The 16160-nt window shown below is 43.6% G+C and overlaps 1 protein-coding gene across 1 annotated transcript in view; it reads left to right on the top strand.

Annotated features, from left to right (window-relative positions):
• Dner (delta/notch like EGF repeat containing) overlaps nucleotides 1–16160 on the top strand; it is a 308211-nt gene that overhangs the window by 258960 nt on the left and 33091 nt on the right. The window contains exon 9 of the mRNA XM_021173483.3: nucleotides 6810–6932. Within this exon, the coding sequence (XP_021029142.1) occupies nucleotides 6810–6932 (123 nt within the window). The remainder of the gene's footprint in view (nucleotides 1–6809; nucleotides 6933–16160) is intronic.

Raw genomic sequence — 16160 nt, 5'->3', positions numbered from 1 at the left:
AAATTGGGATGTTAGACACTGAATTATATCCCTCCCCAACTCAGGTTTTGAAGCTCTGACTCCAGCGTGATTGTATATAGCGATAGGGCCCTTAAAGAAGTGATTAAAGATGCTGGGGGGACAGCTCCCATGGGAAATGCTTGCTGTGGATACATGAGGGCCTGAGCTGGGTGCTCAGAACCCAAATGATGGCTCACACAGTTCTAGGGAGTGAGATGGATGGGTCTCTGGGGTTTATTGGCTAGCCAGGTAACTCTGTCTCAAAAAACACGGTAAGCAGCAGGTTGACCTCTGGCCTCGGATATGCAAATACGCACACTCTCATATATACATGCACACTCATAAGCATATACATATATGCAAGAGCATGCACACATGCATGCACGCGCGCGTGCACACACACACACACACACACACACACACACACACACACACACACACACACACACACATTATTAAAGTTCAATCAGGCCCCAAGGATAGGGCTGCAGTACAGTAGCTATAATGAAATACCCCAGCAGCCAGCAGTGTTCACAGGTAGAGGAAAAGTCTTGTGGGCATGGGCACACAACAAAAGCTAAGACAGATCAACCTGATGCCCTTGGCCATGGAGTTCCATTCTGCAGAACTGTGAGAATTAAGTTTCTGTTATTTAATTGATCTAGTCTGTGCTGTTTTGCTATGGTTGCCTGAGCAAAGAGTCGTACTAGGCAATGTGTTTTGGGACATCTTGGGGAAGTTGGAAGAACACTTAGGATTTATTGTATGACATTGATCATTTCTCTACCCTCTTGACTCTTAGTTTCTCCTCTATGAATTGGTATGGGTTGTGCCCGTTTTGCTGTTGGTGGTGCTTTGTTTTTGGGAAAAGGTCTCTAGGCTGGCCTTGAACTCACTGTTTAGGGTCTCATTAGGTCAAGGTTGGCCTTGAACTCACTGTGTAGGGTCTCATTATATCTGGGCTGGCTTTCACTGGGTACTTGAAGATGCCTTTAAACTTCTTCCTGCCTCTGTCTCCTCTGCCTCCAGTGCTGGGATAGTGTACCATGCCTGATTCATGTGGGACTGAAGGAGTAGAATCCAGGGCTTTATGCATACTAGACAGTGTAGCCTACTAACTGAGCTACATACTTCCCTTCAGTTAATAAAGATTCAACAATAACACACACACACACACACACACACACACACACACACACACACACACACAGACACGGGCCTGTCTTAGTTACCATTCTATTGCTGTGAAGAGATACCAATGTCACTCATAACAGAAAGCATTTAGTTGAGGCTTGCTTACCATTTTGGAAGATCAGTCCATGACTCTCAAGGTGGGGAATTATGATGGCAGGCAGACGTGGCACTGGACCAGTTGCTGAGAGCTTACTTACATCTTGATCCTCAGGCATGGGGTAGGAAAAGAGACTGGGCCTGGTGTGAGCTTTGGAAACCTCAGAGCCTACCCTCAGTGATGCACTTCCTCCAAGAAGATCACACAGATTCATCCTTCTCAAACAGTCTACTCACTCGGGAGCAAACATTCAAATGTATAACTGTAAGGGCCATTCTCATTCAATTGACCACAGGGCCTGACACCAACGCTACTGGACTTTGAGAACCTTGCAGGTAGAGGTCTTGTTATACAGCCTAGTGTCTGGGGCCCCTGGGAAGATCAGTCCATGACTCTCAAGGTGGGGAAGCCTGGAATGTCATAGGTACAGTGACCTATTAATAGGGTTTGGATCCAGTAAAACTGTGATGATTTGGTAGATTTCCCATCCAAGAAGCCATCAGCATGGTTGTGAACACTGCAACTGCAGCCCCAGCTGCCAGGCTTCTGTTCTAGTCGAAGAAAAAGTATGAAGAACTCAGCTGAAGACTTCAGGCAGTTCCAGATCATAAGATGAAGATCAGTTGAGAGTAGGGTAGTGACTTCACATTGCAGGGCTGAGGAGATGGCTCAGTGCTTACTGCACATGCTTAAGGACCAGAGTTCAGATCCCCAGCACCTGTGTAAAGAGCCAAGAACAGCAAGCAGCAGGTAGCTGTAGCCCAAGCATTGCGGGTGTAAGCAAGGTCAAGATAGGCAAATCTCTGGAGTTCACTGAGCGATCAGTATAGCTGATGTGGTAAGGGGGTAAGGGCCTGCCCACCTGCCTGTGCGCATGCCCTATAGGTGTCCTGTTTCATCACTCTCACTGAGTCTGGAGCTAGGCTGGAGGTCTTTAACCCCCAGTGAACTCCCTGTCTGCCCCTGCCCCACAGTGCTGAGGTCACAAGTATGCACTGTCTCACTGGGCTTTTTAAATGTGGGTGCTAGGATCCACACTCAGGTTCCATGGTTGTGGAGCAAGTGTCCTTACTCCCAGGAACCACATCTCAGTCCCCCCCACCTTTTTTTTTTTTTTTTTTTTTTTTTTTTTGTAAATTCCTTGGACTAGCCTAAGACCCTGGGCTTAGTGCCCTGGACTAATTTGTTTGCCTGAATTAATTATCAGCAGGAGGTGGCCGCCTCATTTCCCAGAGACCTTTTCTTTTGGAAGGAATGCCTTTTAATTCAAACAGTACAATTTAGGGTTCTTTGGCAACTCATGGAAAGGGTGCCTTGACATTTCTGTAAAGGCATTTAAATGTTACTGTCTCTGAAGAAACAATTTTAGAATATGAAACCTTAACCCCAACCCCCCCACACACACACCCAGGCAAGAAAGAAAAACACTACCAGCTTAATTACATATGTAAAATAACGTTCACGTTTGCTTTTTATGATGCTATTGGAAGATAATTGCACTATTTGCAAATTACAAAATAATTATAGATAATTTCGTGAGACTTGCTTCGGGTTTTTGTCTGTGTAAATGACACCTCACTTTAAAGGGCAAGGGTGCGTGCAGAGCCATGGATTATCCTTCCTGACTGATAAGAGATCCCCCGGGAGAGCAAACAGTTGGAACAGTGCTACCCAGGACAGTCTCACATTGGCATATAAAGGTCCTTTTTGTAGGTGTGAGATCAAACCCAGGGCTTGGTGTCTACAAGGCAAGCAACTTGTCAACTGAGCTATATCCCCAGCATCATAAAAATATGTTCTTATAATTAGGAAAAAGAGCCAAAAGACACTTAATTCTCTCTTTGTATGTTTGCATGTGTGCAAGTACATGTGCACATATGTGCATGGAGTGTGGAGGTGAGTTAGGTTGTTTCTTAGGCACTGTCTATTTCTTTTTTAAAGACAAGGTGTTTTAGTTAGGGATCCTATTGCTGTGAGTACCATGACCAGAAGCAGGGTGAAGAGGAAAGGGTTTATTTGGCTTGTGCATCCACATCACTGTTTATCATTGAAGGCAACTGGGACAGGGACTCAAATAGGGCAGGAACCTGGAGGCAGGAGCTGATGCAGAGGCCATGGAGGGGAGCTGCTTCCTGGTTTGTTTTCTTATAGAACCCAGGACCACTAGCCCAGGGGTCTCATCACCCGCAATGGTCTGGGCCCTCCCCACATCAATCACTAATGAAGAAGATGCTCTACAGGCTGGCTGCTCTACAGTCTGACCTTATGGAGGCATTTCCTCAATTGGGGTTCCCTTTTCTCAGATGGCTATAGCTTGTGTCAAGGTGACATATTTCAGCCAGCACATAGGGTACCTCACTGGCCTGGAATGCGCCAAGTAGGCTAGGCTGGCTGGCCAGCAAGCTGCAGGGATCCATCTGTCTCTACCTCCCTAGCATTGGGATTACGAATGGGTGCCACCTTGCCTGGCATTTTTAGTTTTAGTTTTTTTCTTCATGTGAGTTCTGGGGAATAAACTCAGTTCTTGAGCTTGCAAGGCAAGCAATTTACATGGCTGAGCTATCTCCCCAGCCCTTAGTTCTTTAAATATGAAGTATTTATTGTGATAAAAAACATACAGCATGAAGTCTACCTTCTTAACATGATTTTAAAGGTGCACTGCAGAAGTGCTTGTCATCTGCACATTGCTGTGCACCACATCCTTAGAGTCGATTTACCTTACATCACTGAAACACACTACACATTGTTCAGCAGCTGCCTATTTCCCTTTCTCAAACCCCTGGAAACCATCATTCCATGTTTCGCTTCTGTGAGTTTGACTTCTAACTGTAGGACTGTGAAGAGTTTGTTCTATCATGACTGGCATGGATGTCTAGATAATCCATGTTACAGTTAATGATAGGATCTTCTTCTTCTTCTTTTAAAATTCCAAATAGCATTCTGTTGCGTGGACACAGTACATTTTCTTTAGCCACTGAACTGTTGGTGGAAGGTTAGGTTGTTGCCATCTTTTGGGTATTATGAATTATGCTGCAATGGATAGAGAGAGTGCTAATATTTCTCTGAGATTCTGCTTTTAATTCTAATGGATAAACACCCAGAAATGGGATTGCCTAATCATATAGCATTTTTATTTTTAACCCTTTAAGAACCTGCATATTCTTTCCCATGCAGCTGGTCCATGTTGTATCTCCACCAACATTACACAAGAGTTTAATTGTCCACACAATCTAGAATCATCTAGAAAGAAAGTCTCAGTCAAAGATTGTCCAAGCCAGGTTAGCCAATGGGTATCTTGATCACAGGGATTAAAGTGTGAAGACCTACCTACTGTGGGTGGCACCATTCCCTAGGAAGGGGCTGCTGGGTTGTTGTAAGAATGGAGAAAGTAAGCTGAGCACTAGCATACATGCATTAATTCATTGCTCTTTGCTCTTGACTATGGGTGTTACTAGGTTCTCTAAGCCCCTACACCTGTGACTGACCTGTAGTGATGAACTGTGTCCTTGAATCATGAGCCAAAGAAATCCTTTCTCCTTTAAGTTGTTTTTGTCTGGTATTTTTATCATAGTAACAAGAAAGAGAACTAAGATAAATTCTAACTTGTCAACATCAACAGCTCTTGTAGTTATCTGTTTTTTTTTCTTTCTTTGATGCACATCCTAACAGGTGTGATGTGGTTTCTCCATGTAGTTTTAATTTTGCTTCCTTGATCACTAGTGATGCTGATCTACCTGTCCACCACTACTAGTATTTTACGACACACGAAAATCAAGTGAACTTGGAATAAAGGTTTAAATATAAGATGTTAAGCTAGAAAACTGTTGGAAGAAAACAGCTAGGGAATCCTTAATAGTTCTTGGCATTGATTTCTGGAATATGACATTAATAAGTGTAGGCAATGGTGTAACTAACTCCATAAGGAGTTAGACAGTAACTCCTTACGATTTGTAGGCTGCTGGGTTTCCACTGTCACAGTATGGATACAGATACAGCCAATATGGATGGATGTGGCAGCATCTCAATAAAACTTTATTTGCAAAAATTGTCTGGGATGGATTCTGCTTGTAGGGTAATGCTTGTTGCAGCCTTTAGCTTAAGACTTCCATTCCTGTGTACTCCTGGATGCTGAGCCAGCTCTCCTCAGTTGATACCAGTAACAGCACCCATACCCATCATGATAACAAGCCAAATGTCCTCTGGGTGACAAAATCACTATTAGCTGTGACCTTCTTCTTAGATGGCTGATGACTGAGATAACCTGATAAAGAGTCATGGAAGATGCTTTCCTAAGATTACAGAGAGTAGGGGAAGGTAGAAGAAGAGACAAAAACCCATGGTGGGCTTGTCTTAGGTAGGTCAAGGTTGTCTCAAAGGGACCATTATCACCACCTAAATTTGGAAAGTGGTTCCAAAATAACCTCGATGGTAACACAGTTGCAAAGTGCTCTGTTAATAATGCAAATATGAGCTTAACCTACTTTTGAGGAAGGCACAGGAAACAAAGCATGGGGCACACTAGTTCATCCGAACAGGACTCTGAGTGGAGGGCCTTTTGTGCATCAGAAAGGCTGAGGCTTAGGGTGGGGACACCCAGCATTTCCAATTCCCACTTGTGCAAAGGTTTATTTTTTTTCTGCTTATCTGAATTCAGAACAAACATAGGCAGAGAGCGAATTTTGAAAGCACTCACATGGTTCTCATTGTTTGGACAGGGCCAGACAAGAGTGGCCTGGTTTCACTGCAAATTGGCAGTAACACGTGTTTTTGAAAGTTGGAAACAGCATAATGCCGCATCCCGGAGAATGGTGTCTTCTTGTCTTGTAAAATAAACACCTGTTTTTCAAAACAGAAGCATAAAAGCTGTCTTTATAAAAATTGTTGGGTTTCTTTTCTCCATTCCTATTATTCCCCAGTAATTAAAATATTAAGTACAATTTGAAATTGCACGACATATAGATTTATGTTTTTAAACAAACAAGTAAACAATATCAAAACAAGCCCATGTCTCCACAAGAGTTTCAGCTAAACCCTGGTGTATTCATTTCTCTTTCGATTGGGGAGGATGGGGGAGGGGCACGGGAAGCTTCCTTCTTCAATATTTCTTCGCAAAGATGCATTTTTTTCTTACTAACAAGGAAAAATAGTATGGAAATTGTCTAATTGAAAGGAGCTGTTTGTCATCGTGTGCTAGAAATGCATGCCATCCTCAGTGCCTCTCATGGCCAGAGTTGACACATTTGGTGACTGACTTATCCAGTCCTTGAAATCATAAGTGTGAGGCCAGTAGGTGGCTAAGTGGATCCCTTCTTTCCCTGGGACCATGAAGAAATATGGGAAGAGCTGTGCTTCTCAACAATTCACATTTCCATATACCCCCAAGGGTCTGGCCCCTAAAACTCGCTGCTGCCTGGCCCCATCGCTTCTACGGAATATCCAGTTATCCTTTTGGCAGAGCAGCAGAAAGTAAGATTTTATGAGATGCATCTGACATCAGCTTTTCCTTTCTGTTCCCCAGGTTACCATGGCCTCTACTGTGAGGAGGAATACAATGAGTGCCTGTCGGCCCCTTGCCTGAATGCCGCCACCTGCCGGGACCTCATCAATGGCTATGAGTGCGTGTGCCTGGCGGAATATAAAGGTAAGCCATTTCTCATGCTCTCTTGGCTCTAAGTGACTACACCACACAGAGCTCTCAACTTAGCCTGTAAGACCCTAACTGGGGCATAGATTTGTCTATAATCAAAACCAAATACTGAGGCTGGGATGGTTGATGGGTCCAGGGAGACCCATTTGTAAGTCTCAGGCTGAGAACCCCCTCTCCTGCTTTTCTTTTTCGTACATGCATCTCTGTTGGATGCATATAAAGGTAAAAGAAAATGGAAGGGGTTGTTAAGGTGTGCTGGCAGAGACAGGTCAAAGGCCATGGCTGGTAACAAAAAAAGAAGAAAGCTGTTCTCCATGACCTGGTGGGTGAAGACAGGATGCCCTTGGTGGGAGCTGGCGGAGCCTCATGTATCAGCAAAGAAGTGAGTTCTTATTAAACAAGTCAGCTGGGAGGTAAACGCTCATCTGATTAGATGCCTGTTAATGTCACTCTGGAAAAGCAGCTGACATTGACGGGAGAGTTGAAGTGTGTGGATCATGTTCTAAGCATGCACGTGCATTAACTCACTGAATCCCGCCAGCAACAGCCTCACAAGACAGATGGCAATGTTATCATCATGAGCTGGCCAGTGTGGTTCAGTTCCTCAAGCCCTTCTCAATGCCTTTAACTTGGCTTCTAGCCATGGTGTATAGAGATGGTGTGGCTTCATGTAAGCCCAGATGCTTCAGTCTGACAGCCATAGCTCACAGCAGCTGCCCTGGGAGAGCGGCTCACTAGCTGTTGCATAGTTTTCTACTCCAGAGCACCAGGGCTGGCTTTAGATTTTTCAAATACTTTTGTGTCCCTATTTATGTCCGTTCCCCTTAACCTTTCAACTCCTTTCACTGCTTCCTTGATAGCCTCCATCTGTGTCTTCCTGCTTCTCTTTCACAGACCTTCCTCTCTTTTCTGATCTTTGTGGAAAGCTTTAGGGACTGGCACACTCAGTGAGATGCTCTGGGTGCATGTGGTAACGCACAGCATTATCTGCTGGTTTCATTTGGAATGGGATACCCAGTGACAACCGAAAAGCACCCACTTCTTCAAAGCCACAGGGACAGACATGTTGGTTTATCCTCATGACCTTTCAGCTTGGGGATCTATCAGAACGTGGAGAAAGAGGGAAATTCATTTGATACTGAGAAGAAGAATAAAAGAACAACAAATCTAGTGGTCTAATTAGCTCGTCTTAATCATGCCACAGGTCTGCTGAGCCCAGACAAAGCTCTCAAATGGATTTTGGTTTTCTCTGTGTAAAGTACAAAAAATGATGCATACTGAGATTTTCATATCTTTCAGTTATAGGGTTAGTATGGGCTTCACACAATTAAAACTACCAATACTATTTAGATTGTAGAGCAGTTCTCATCTTTATAAGTAGCCAAACACTAGGCAAATGTATTCTGAATATATATGTTTTCCTATCTACTCTTTTACCTTTGACCTCTAGCTTATACTGTCCTTACTAAGCAAGAAAAATATAGTTGCATATAAAAGCCTACTCATGTCCCTGAAAATTCAAAGGCTGTGATGTTAACTTTTCCATACATTCTCAATGTAGTTGTCTATATTATTGCTCTAAAGTCATGGCACTTCTTCAAAAGCCTTGTATCAAACTATTACCCCAAACACACACAAGGCCCCACCCATATAGGGTAAAAGAAAATTATGATGTGTAAAAATCTTCAAATATACCCAGTCTCCCTCCCTCACCTCCTCTTCCCCTGCTGTGAGCCATGGCTTTCAGAACTTGAGCTCAAATCAGCACTTGCCAGCAAATCTCTCATAACTCCCTGCATCTTAGCTTTACAGTTTTAATTCTAGGCTTACAGTGGGTCCCAAGAGTTCTGGCACAATCTCAGGTGTGCCTATGAGAACTCTCCTTTGTACGCTTATCTGAAATGATAATTGCTAGAGTGTTATTCTGTCCCTTGTTAGTGGCTCTGTGCTTCTTTATGTGCTCTGAGCCTGGACCTTCCAGGGTTAGGATTTCCTAATCCTGTCTGAGGATTTCCCTGTAATTACCTTGTTCTCAGTTTGTCTGCAGTGTTCAACGCTGCCTTTACCATACGCACAAATGCATCTCCTAGTGTAACAGAGTGAATATTCTAGAAAGAGAACAGCTAAAGCCCATAGTCAATGTTTTTTGATTCCTGGAGGGGAGGAGGTTGTTTGAAGACGAGGTTCTTAAGGGGTGTGATAGGAGCTGGGAGACTCATGTTAGAGTCAGAAGAGGAGGTAGGATTCCACAGAGATCTGAGACTTGAGGATCTGATGACTCAGGGGTGCAAAATAACCCCTGAGTTTGTGGAGTTGAATGGTGTGTTGTGGACATACTGCATGTGATCCCAGGAGGCAGAATCGTCTCCTCCGTTCAGGGAAACTGGCTGCTCTTTAAGAGAATTGCATAGTCCAGAGACCCTATTCCATTCTTGTGTGGTTGGGTGAGACTAGTTTTATCCTCCCCATACCAGCAGGCCCTGAGATGTCTAGACTGAGAGGCCTCTCTAGGCCACAGAAGACAGGCCTCAGCTGGCTGCCAATCCAGTTTCACCTTTCTGACTTGATATCCTCCTTCAGCCCCTGCAGGGCAGGGAGCTTATACCAAGAACTCAAAGAAGAAGAAAACAAAATGAGTCTCTAAAGACCCAAAGAGGGCAAGTAAAACGTGATGTGTCTTACTCAGAATTGAATTTGGATCCAGGAAGTCCAAGGGTGGAACTATTTCCTGATAGACATAAAAATACAAAGGGATAAAAAAGTCATCTGAGAAGAGATAGGAGCTATGGAGAAAAGCTATACAGGGGCTCTGAGGACAGAGGCTCCAGAAAGAGAAAGAACGGGCCAGCACGACATGACTATGGCAGGACTCAGGGAGTAGAAGAAACCTGGCTGGAAAGTGGGAGAGATGCAAGGTGCCCAGTGAACAGAAGTTGTGAGTTGCCACTTCCTGGTAGAAGTTCTAACTCCTTGGCTGACCAGAGTATTCTGTGAAACTTTACATGGGTTATAGAAACAGCGAGAGGACTGGGGTAGCAGGCCACATGACAGCCATGTTTAGAATGGTAAAGGACTGGTTGTCAGAAGAGCACCTAAATTAGAGGACAAAGGAAAGATAGTTCATTGGTGAAGGGCTTATTTCGCACGTGCAAGGACCTGTGGTCAACCTCCAGAATGCACATAAAAACAGCTGTCATCTTAGTCCAGGGAAGCTCCTGTCTCTACAGGAGCCTCTGGGCCACACAGGCTTGCTGGTCTAGCCTATTTGATGGATTCCAGGCTAATGAGAGACCTCACCTCTAATGAGATGGATGTCATTTCTGAGGCTGATACCTGATGCTGTCCCTCGGCTTCCATATGCACATGCACCTGCACATATCCCAGCATGCCCACATACATACACACATGCATAAAAGGAAGAAATCACTGTACATTCAAGCATTTGGAAACCCTGATATTACGCTACGTTTTTGGGACTGTGTTTGTAAGAAGTGTCCTCAGGAGACATTTGGATAGTGGAAGGGGAAGAACAGGAAGGAGGTGGGAACATGGATTTAAAAGCAGGGAGTGACCCAGATGGATGAGAGCGAGGCGACTGTGTGAATTTAATGGTGAAGAGGATCGCTTAAAATAGGTGCAACTGCTACATCAGCTAGCTGCTGCCACACAGAGGCTTACAGTACACCAGTCACTTAGGACACCACTTTAAATATATATTAGTTCTGTCAGTCCAGGCATGGCTTAAGGGGTGTCATGCCCAGGGTATCTCAGACCACTGTGTAAGGAACAGCCTGAGCTCTAATAATCTAAGGCCGGAATTGGGAAGGATACATTCACAAGGACCCTCCGGGCTGGGTAGAGTTCACATCCTTTCCTCCGGCTGTAGAATTTAGAACGGCTTGCTTCTTCTGTGGATCCAGATTCTCAGTGTCAGCGAAGATCTGGATCCCCTTAGTGGCCTCTGCAGTCAGGGCAGACCCACCTAGGATGAGCTTTTCCAAGTAAGCTCATTAGGAAGTCTAGATGAGTCTTTAGAAGCTCTGAACTTTCCAATATGCTCTGGAACAGAAGTTCAGGTTTAAGGAGAGGGGATTACATGGGGACAGATGATAGGGACTCATGAGGGGGCATTCCAAAGCTGCAGTAAAGTTCTCTATAATTTTAATTTAGTCTCTATGAGGTGGAGGAGTCACACACTTGTGTTAAAGACCTAAGAGTAGACCAAGCATTAATTACCTTTCTTGTTGCTGGAGCAGGCTTTATCTTCACAGCTTCATGCAAGAACTCCAACCCTGCCATATATCGCACAGTGTTAGTGGCTCTCTAGGATTTTGGCCCCAAACTCCATGAACCTCCCAATCTTGCATTTTCTATACAGCTAATACTGTGAAGCGCTGTCCTCTCAGGATGGAGCCTGTCCCTGTAGGACTGCCGTTGCATACACCATCCTTCACAGGTGGTGGATTTTGAGCCGTGAACCTACTCTTTAATGATATTCACAGTTTAGCCTATGCCTTTTAATCAAATCTGCATTTTCACAAGGCACAGCTTTCCATGTGTGGTGGGATGAGTGAGAGGAGCAAGCAGTGGCCATAACCACAGCCCAATTACAATCCCATCTTGTAGTAATTTTCTCTACCAAACAAATCAATCCACTGAGTTAGTAATTAATTTCTTTTAATTCCCCAGGACATAGAAAGGATACAGCCAGATTGTTTCCTAGACTATAACATGAATTGCTTAGAGAACTTCCTGGTAGAATCTTTGTACCCCTCTAGAATCTTATGAGCCAAGTTTCTATGATCTACACTTCTCTCCATATTATGATCTTCTAAACTCCTGGTGGAATGGTCTGGCAAGTTTGTTCATAGTCTTCTACAGGTTTGCTAGCCACAAATTCCAAACCCTTCCATGTTTGTCTTGCAAGCCAGCCTCAAAGGCCTTGGAACTTAACTGACACATTCATCTTGCAAGCCAGACTCCAGAAATTCTCTGATGTATCATATAATTCATAACAATTGGTCAGATTTATCATAGAAACTGCTTTTTCTTTTGGTACCAGTTTCCTCTGTTGGTGACATAGATCTGACAGTGACAAAATATCAGATAGAAGCAATCTGAGGAAGAAAGGGTTTGCTCAGGCTCACAGAGTGAGGATGGCATCCATGGGCAGAGGAAGCCCGGTGGGAAGAATATGGGTTAGCTGGTCACATTGCACATGCACTCACACAGAGAGAAAATAAAATGAAAATAACAGTTAGGAAAACCAAATACCCGATTTGTTTATTTTCCCTTTATTCTTCGCTCATACATTATATCCTGATAATAATTTCCTCTCCTTCCACTCTTCCCATCCCTCATCCCACACCCCCGCTCCCCTCCAGATCCACTGCTCCTCTGCTTCCCTTCAGAAAAGCACAGGGCTCCTTGTGATATCAACTAGACTAGGTACAAACCCTCATATCAAGGCTGGACCAGGCAGGCCAGTAGGAGGAAAGGGGTCACAGATGAAGGAAAAAGAATCAGAGAAACCAAACTCCCGCTGTTAGGAGTCCCATAAAAACACCAAACTACTACACAACCTCAATGTATATGCAGAAGACCTGGCTCAGGCCCACACAGGGTCCGGGACTATTAATCTCTTCAGTCTCTGTGATCCCCTGAACCCTGTTTAGTTAATTCTGTGGGCAGTGTTCTCATGTCCTTGGCCACTCTGGCTCCTGCCATCCTTCCTCCCCCTTCTCTTTGGGCTTCTCCTGGCTCTGTCTACTGACAAATAATATTATTAAATGGACTGGCAAGGTGGCTCAGCAGGAAAAGGTGCTTGCCACACAAGCCTGCAAACCGGCACTCAGTCTTGAAACCCACATCAAGGTAGAGCGAGACAAGTGATTCCACAAAGTTGTCTTCTGACTGCTAAATGTATGCCATGGCTTTGGTTAATCCATGCATGAGTATGTGTACATGTGCGCACACGCGCGCGCGCACACACACACACACACATGCATGCAAACTAATAATAAATTTAACTAGAGAAGTGGAGAGAGATGAGAGCCAGTGCCCTGCCCACTTTTTTCTTTCCATGCAGTCTAGGACTCTCACCCAGGGAGAGGTACTGCTCACATTTAGGGTGGGTCTTTGTGTCTAGAAACTTCTTCACAGACACACCCAAAGACTTTTCAGTGGTGCCAGAACAGTATTTCTCATGTCCTATAGATCAGATATCTCCATTATGATTTATAACCTTACCAAAAATTGCAGTAATGAAGGAGCAATGGAAATAATTTTATGATTGGGGGTCACCACAACATTGAAGGACTGGATGAAAGGATCACAGTGTTAGGAAGGTTGAGAACCACTGCTCTAGCACCTGTCAAGTTGACAATCAACACAAGCCATGGCAGGAAGCAAGTTTAATTAATGGTGCTTTCTTTATGGAGACACTTGGGATTAGGTCACAGTGAATACTACTGGACACAGGGCTGAGCTAACCCAACGTGCAGCAAATGGCAGGGCTTTTAGAAGTGAGAGTAAGGGCTGATGGGAAGGAGGAGAGGAAGGTAGATAAAGTTGACAAGAGACAGAGGGGCAAGTTCTTTTGTTTACTCTAACGGGAAAGCAAGGGTCGGAACATCATCTCTGCAATCATCTGCCTTACTCTCCCTACAGAATGGGCAATGCAACTGTCTGCAGAAGCATTTATGCCACTGGTATTCATGCATAAAAATCAGTATAAGTGGTATAGTAAGCACCCAGATAGGCTGACACCAATGCTACTAGTAGTTGTTTGGAGTTAGAACTTTAATAGCTGATGGCTTGGCTTTAACTTCATACCCTATGTGTTTTCTAAGTGGCTGGTTTGGATTTTTTTGTTTTTGTTTTTATTTTTTTAGTTATTATACATTAATATAACTGCACAAGGGTAATGGGAAGTTAGGCACATAGAGCCCTAAGAATGTGTGAAAAGGGAAACAGGGTGAAACTTCTGCAGGTCTGAAAACCCATCACAATGCTACAAGTACTACTACATTCATATGTTTCTGGTGCAAGAATGGACAGACAGTCCAAACTGCATCATGACCCAGAAACCATTGTCTGCAATGATGATGCCTAGCTCTTAAAGGAACATTCCCCATGAATGTGAGGCGAATTTCATAGCCTCAGAGTATCAGAAAGTCAAGGTATAGCTTCACGTTGGATTAATTTCTATTTCTTTATAGCAGAATAAATGTAATGATTATTCAATATTTGTTTGGGATTCTTAGTGACAAAGTTAGAAAGAAAGCATTTCAGTTTTTAATTATGAAAACATGCCAGTGATTAAGAATGCTCACAAAAGCAATATATAATTGTTGTCGTTTTCATTCTAATTGTACATACTTGTAATTTTGTATTGTGCTGGCACACAACATGATAATCATACTTAATTTATACAATGCTGGGAAGTCTTTCTGGTTTTATTTTTAAATGGCTACATAATGTTCCCATGAAGGAATATTTACCAATCCCTTTGTTACACAGCTCATTTGGTGACTTACTGACCGTACCTGACATGGGTCCGTGATAAATGACTCTACCACGAATATTTTTGTCCATTTAACTTTTATACCTTCTGAGTTTAGGGGGAGTGGATAATGTCTTAGAAATTATATCACCAGGTTAGAGGTTTGGTCACATAGTATCTTTGTTGCTGAAGGAATGATATTTATTTTTTGGATAAAACCTTGTCTTTTGTTACATGTTTCTTAAAGAGTGAACAGGGAGTTCAAGTGCTTCTCTTGCACTGTGATTTATGCAGACATGAGCTGAATCCAAGTTTCCCCAGCTTTGTCCATCACTTCACTAGGGGAGCAGGCCTAGGCCAGCATGCTCAAGGAACAATACGGCTATGGTTGAGGTAGCAACTGAGTTTCTTAAATGGTCCAGAAGATGGTGAGCTCAGTCACGATGGAAAACTGGGAAAGTCTTCAAGAAGAAAGTAGAATTTGAATGAAATAGGATGACACCGCAAAGCAAAATTGAAGTGCAAAGAACACATCTAAGGTCAGGGATGCAACACAGGGGTGCAGAGCTTGCTTAGTAAGCTTGGGTCCTAGGTTCAATCCTTAGCATTGCAAACCAGAAAACAACAGCCAGGAAACTGTAATACAAAACAGTAGTCCTCCAGGAGTATTTTAGTTAGTTGTCTTTACCTAGCCTACCTTTCTGGGAGATAAGCATGAATGGTTTTCAGCTTTCAAATACAAATTGTAAGTAATTTGGGTCGAATGGGGAAATACAATTGGCACATCACTCATTGTGGTCTAGGTCATTTTAAAACTAAATTCAGGAAAGAACCCTGTTAGAATAAAAAAAAATCCCAGAAACATAATTGTTGATCTTTTAATATGAGAAGTATGAATTATTATTAGTTTTGCTGTTTATTTTTGTTTGAGACTAAACATGTTTCATAATTGTGCATGCTCAGTCTCTTGCCAAGGGGTGATACATATGTCAGTCCTCAGACTTAGCTTCAAGTGTGTGGACCTGGTTTTCCCTAACAAAATAGGATGTTTTGGAGGCCCATTTGGAATTTGGAATGACTTCTCATTCCTCTGGCAATCCCACCTGCGTGTCAGCCAAAGTACACTGGCTGGCTGTCATCCTTTGTGTGAGGACAGGGTTATGGTAATGTAGTTGCAGTTTCTTGCATGAGTTAAGATGTGTGCTCTGCTTTGAAGGTGCTCAGAGGTCTGAGGGGGAATCAAGGAAGGGAAAGGATACATTGTGATTTGACACAGGAGATTCTGTGACAATGAACATCTTAGCAAGCACTCATCACACAATGGCTAAGCCTGGTTTGGCTCCGGGAAGGTCCAGGGAAAGGGCATCTGTCTTGGGAATAGACAGAGGAGTTAAATCAGGCAAAGTCCAGCTGAGAAAGAGGTGAAGGCAGGCACATTTGGTCAGGGATTTAAGATGAGTGAGCACTGGGTGAGCATTCTGAGGAATGGTGGGGAAGGTGTGAAGGTGGGCCCCAGAACCCAAGAGGAAGGCTTGAGCAGGAGGAACCCCTGAGTATACCAAGAGTAACCATGGTCATCTCCTCCCTACACTTACTTTCCAGCACAAAGCTACTCTGTTCTAATGACCTACAGGGCAATGTGGCTGTATTTTTTTTTTAATAGAAGGATTATAGTCTTAGACTATAGATTTCTATAGTCTTAGACGATAGAAATGCAA

The sequence above is a fragment of the Mus caroli genome, unplaced genomic scaffold, assembly GCF_978045245.1.
Source record: "Mus caroli unplaced genomic scaffold, Mus_caroli_1 scaffold_1, whole genome shotgun sequence".
Taxonomy (NCBI): domain Eukaryota; kingdom Metazoa; phylum Chordata; class Mammalia; order Rodentia; family Muridae; genus Mus; species Mus caroli.
Note: the sequence above shows the minus strand (reverse complement) of the source record. Positions and strands in the feature narration are given on the sequence as shown.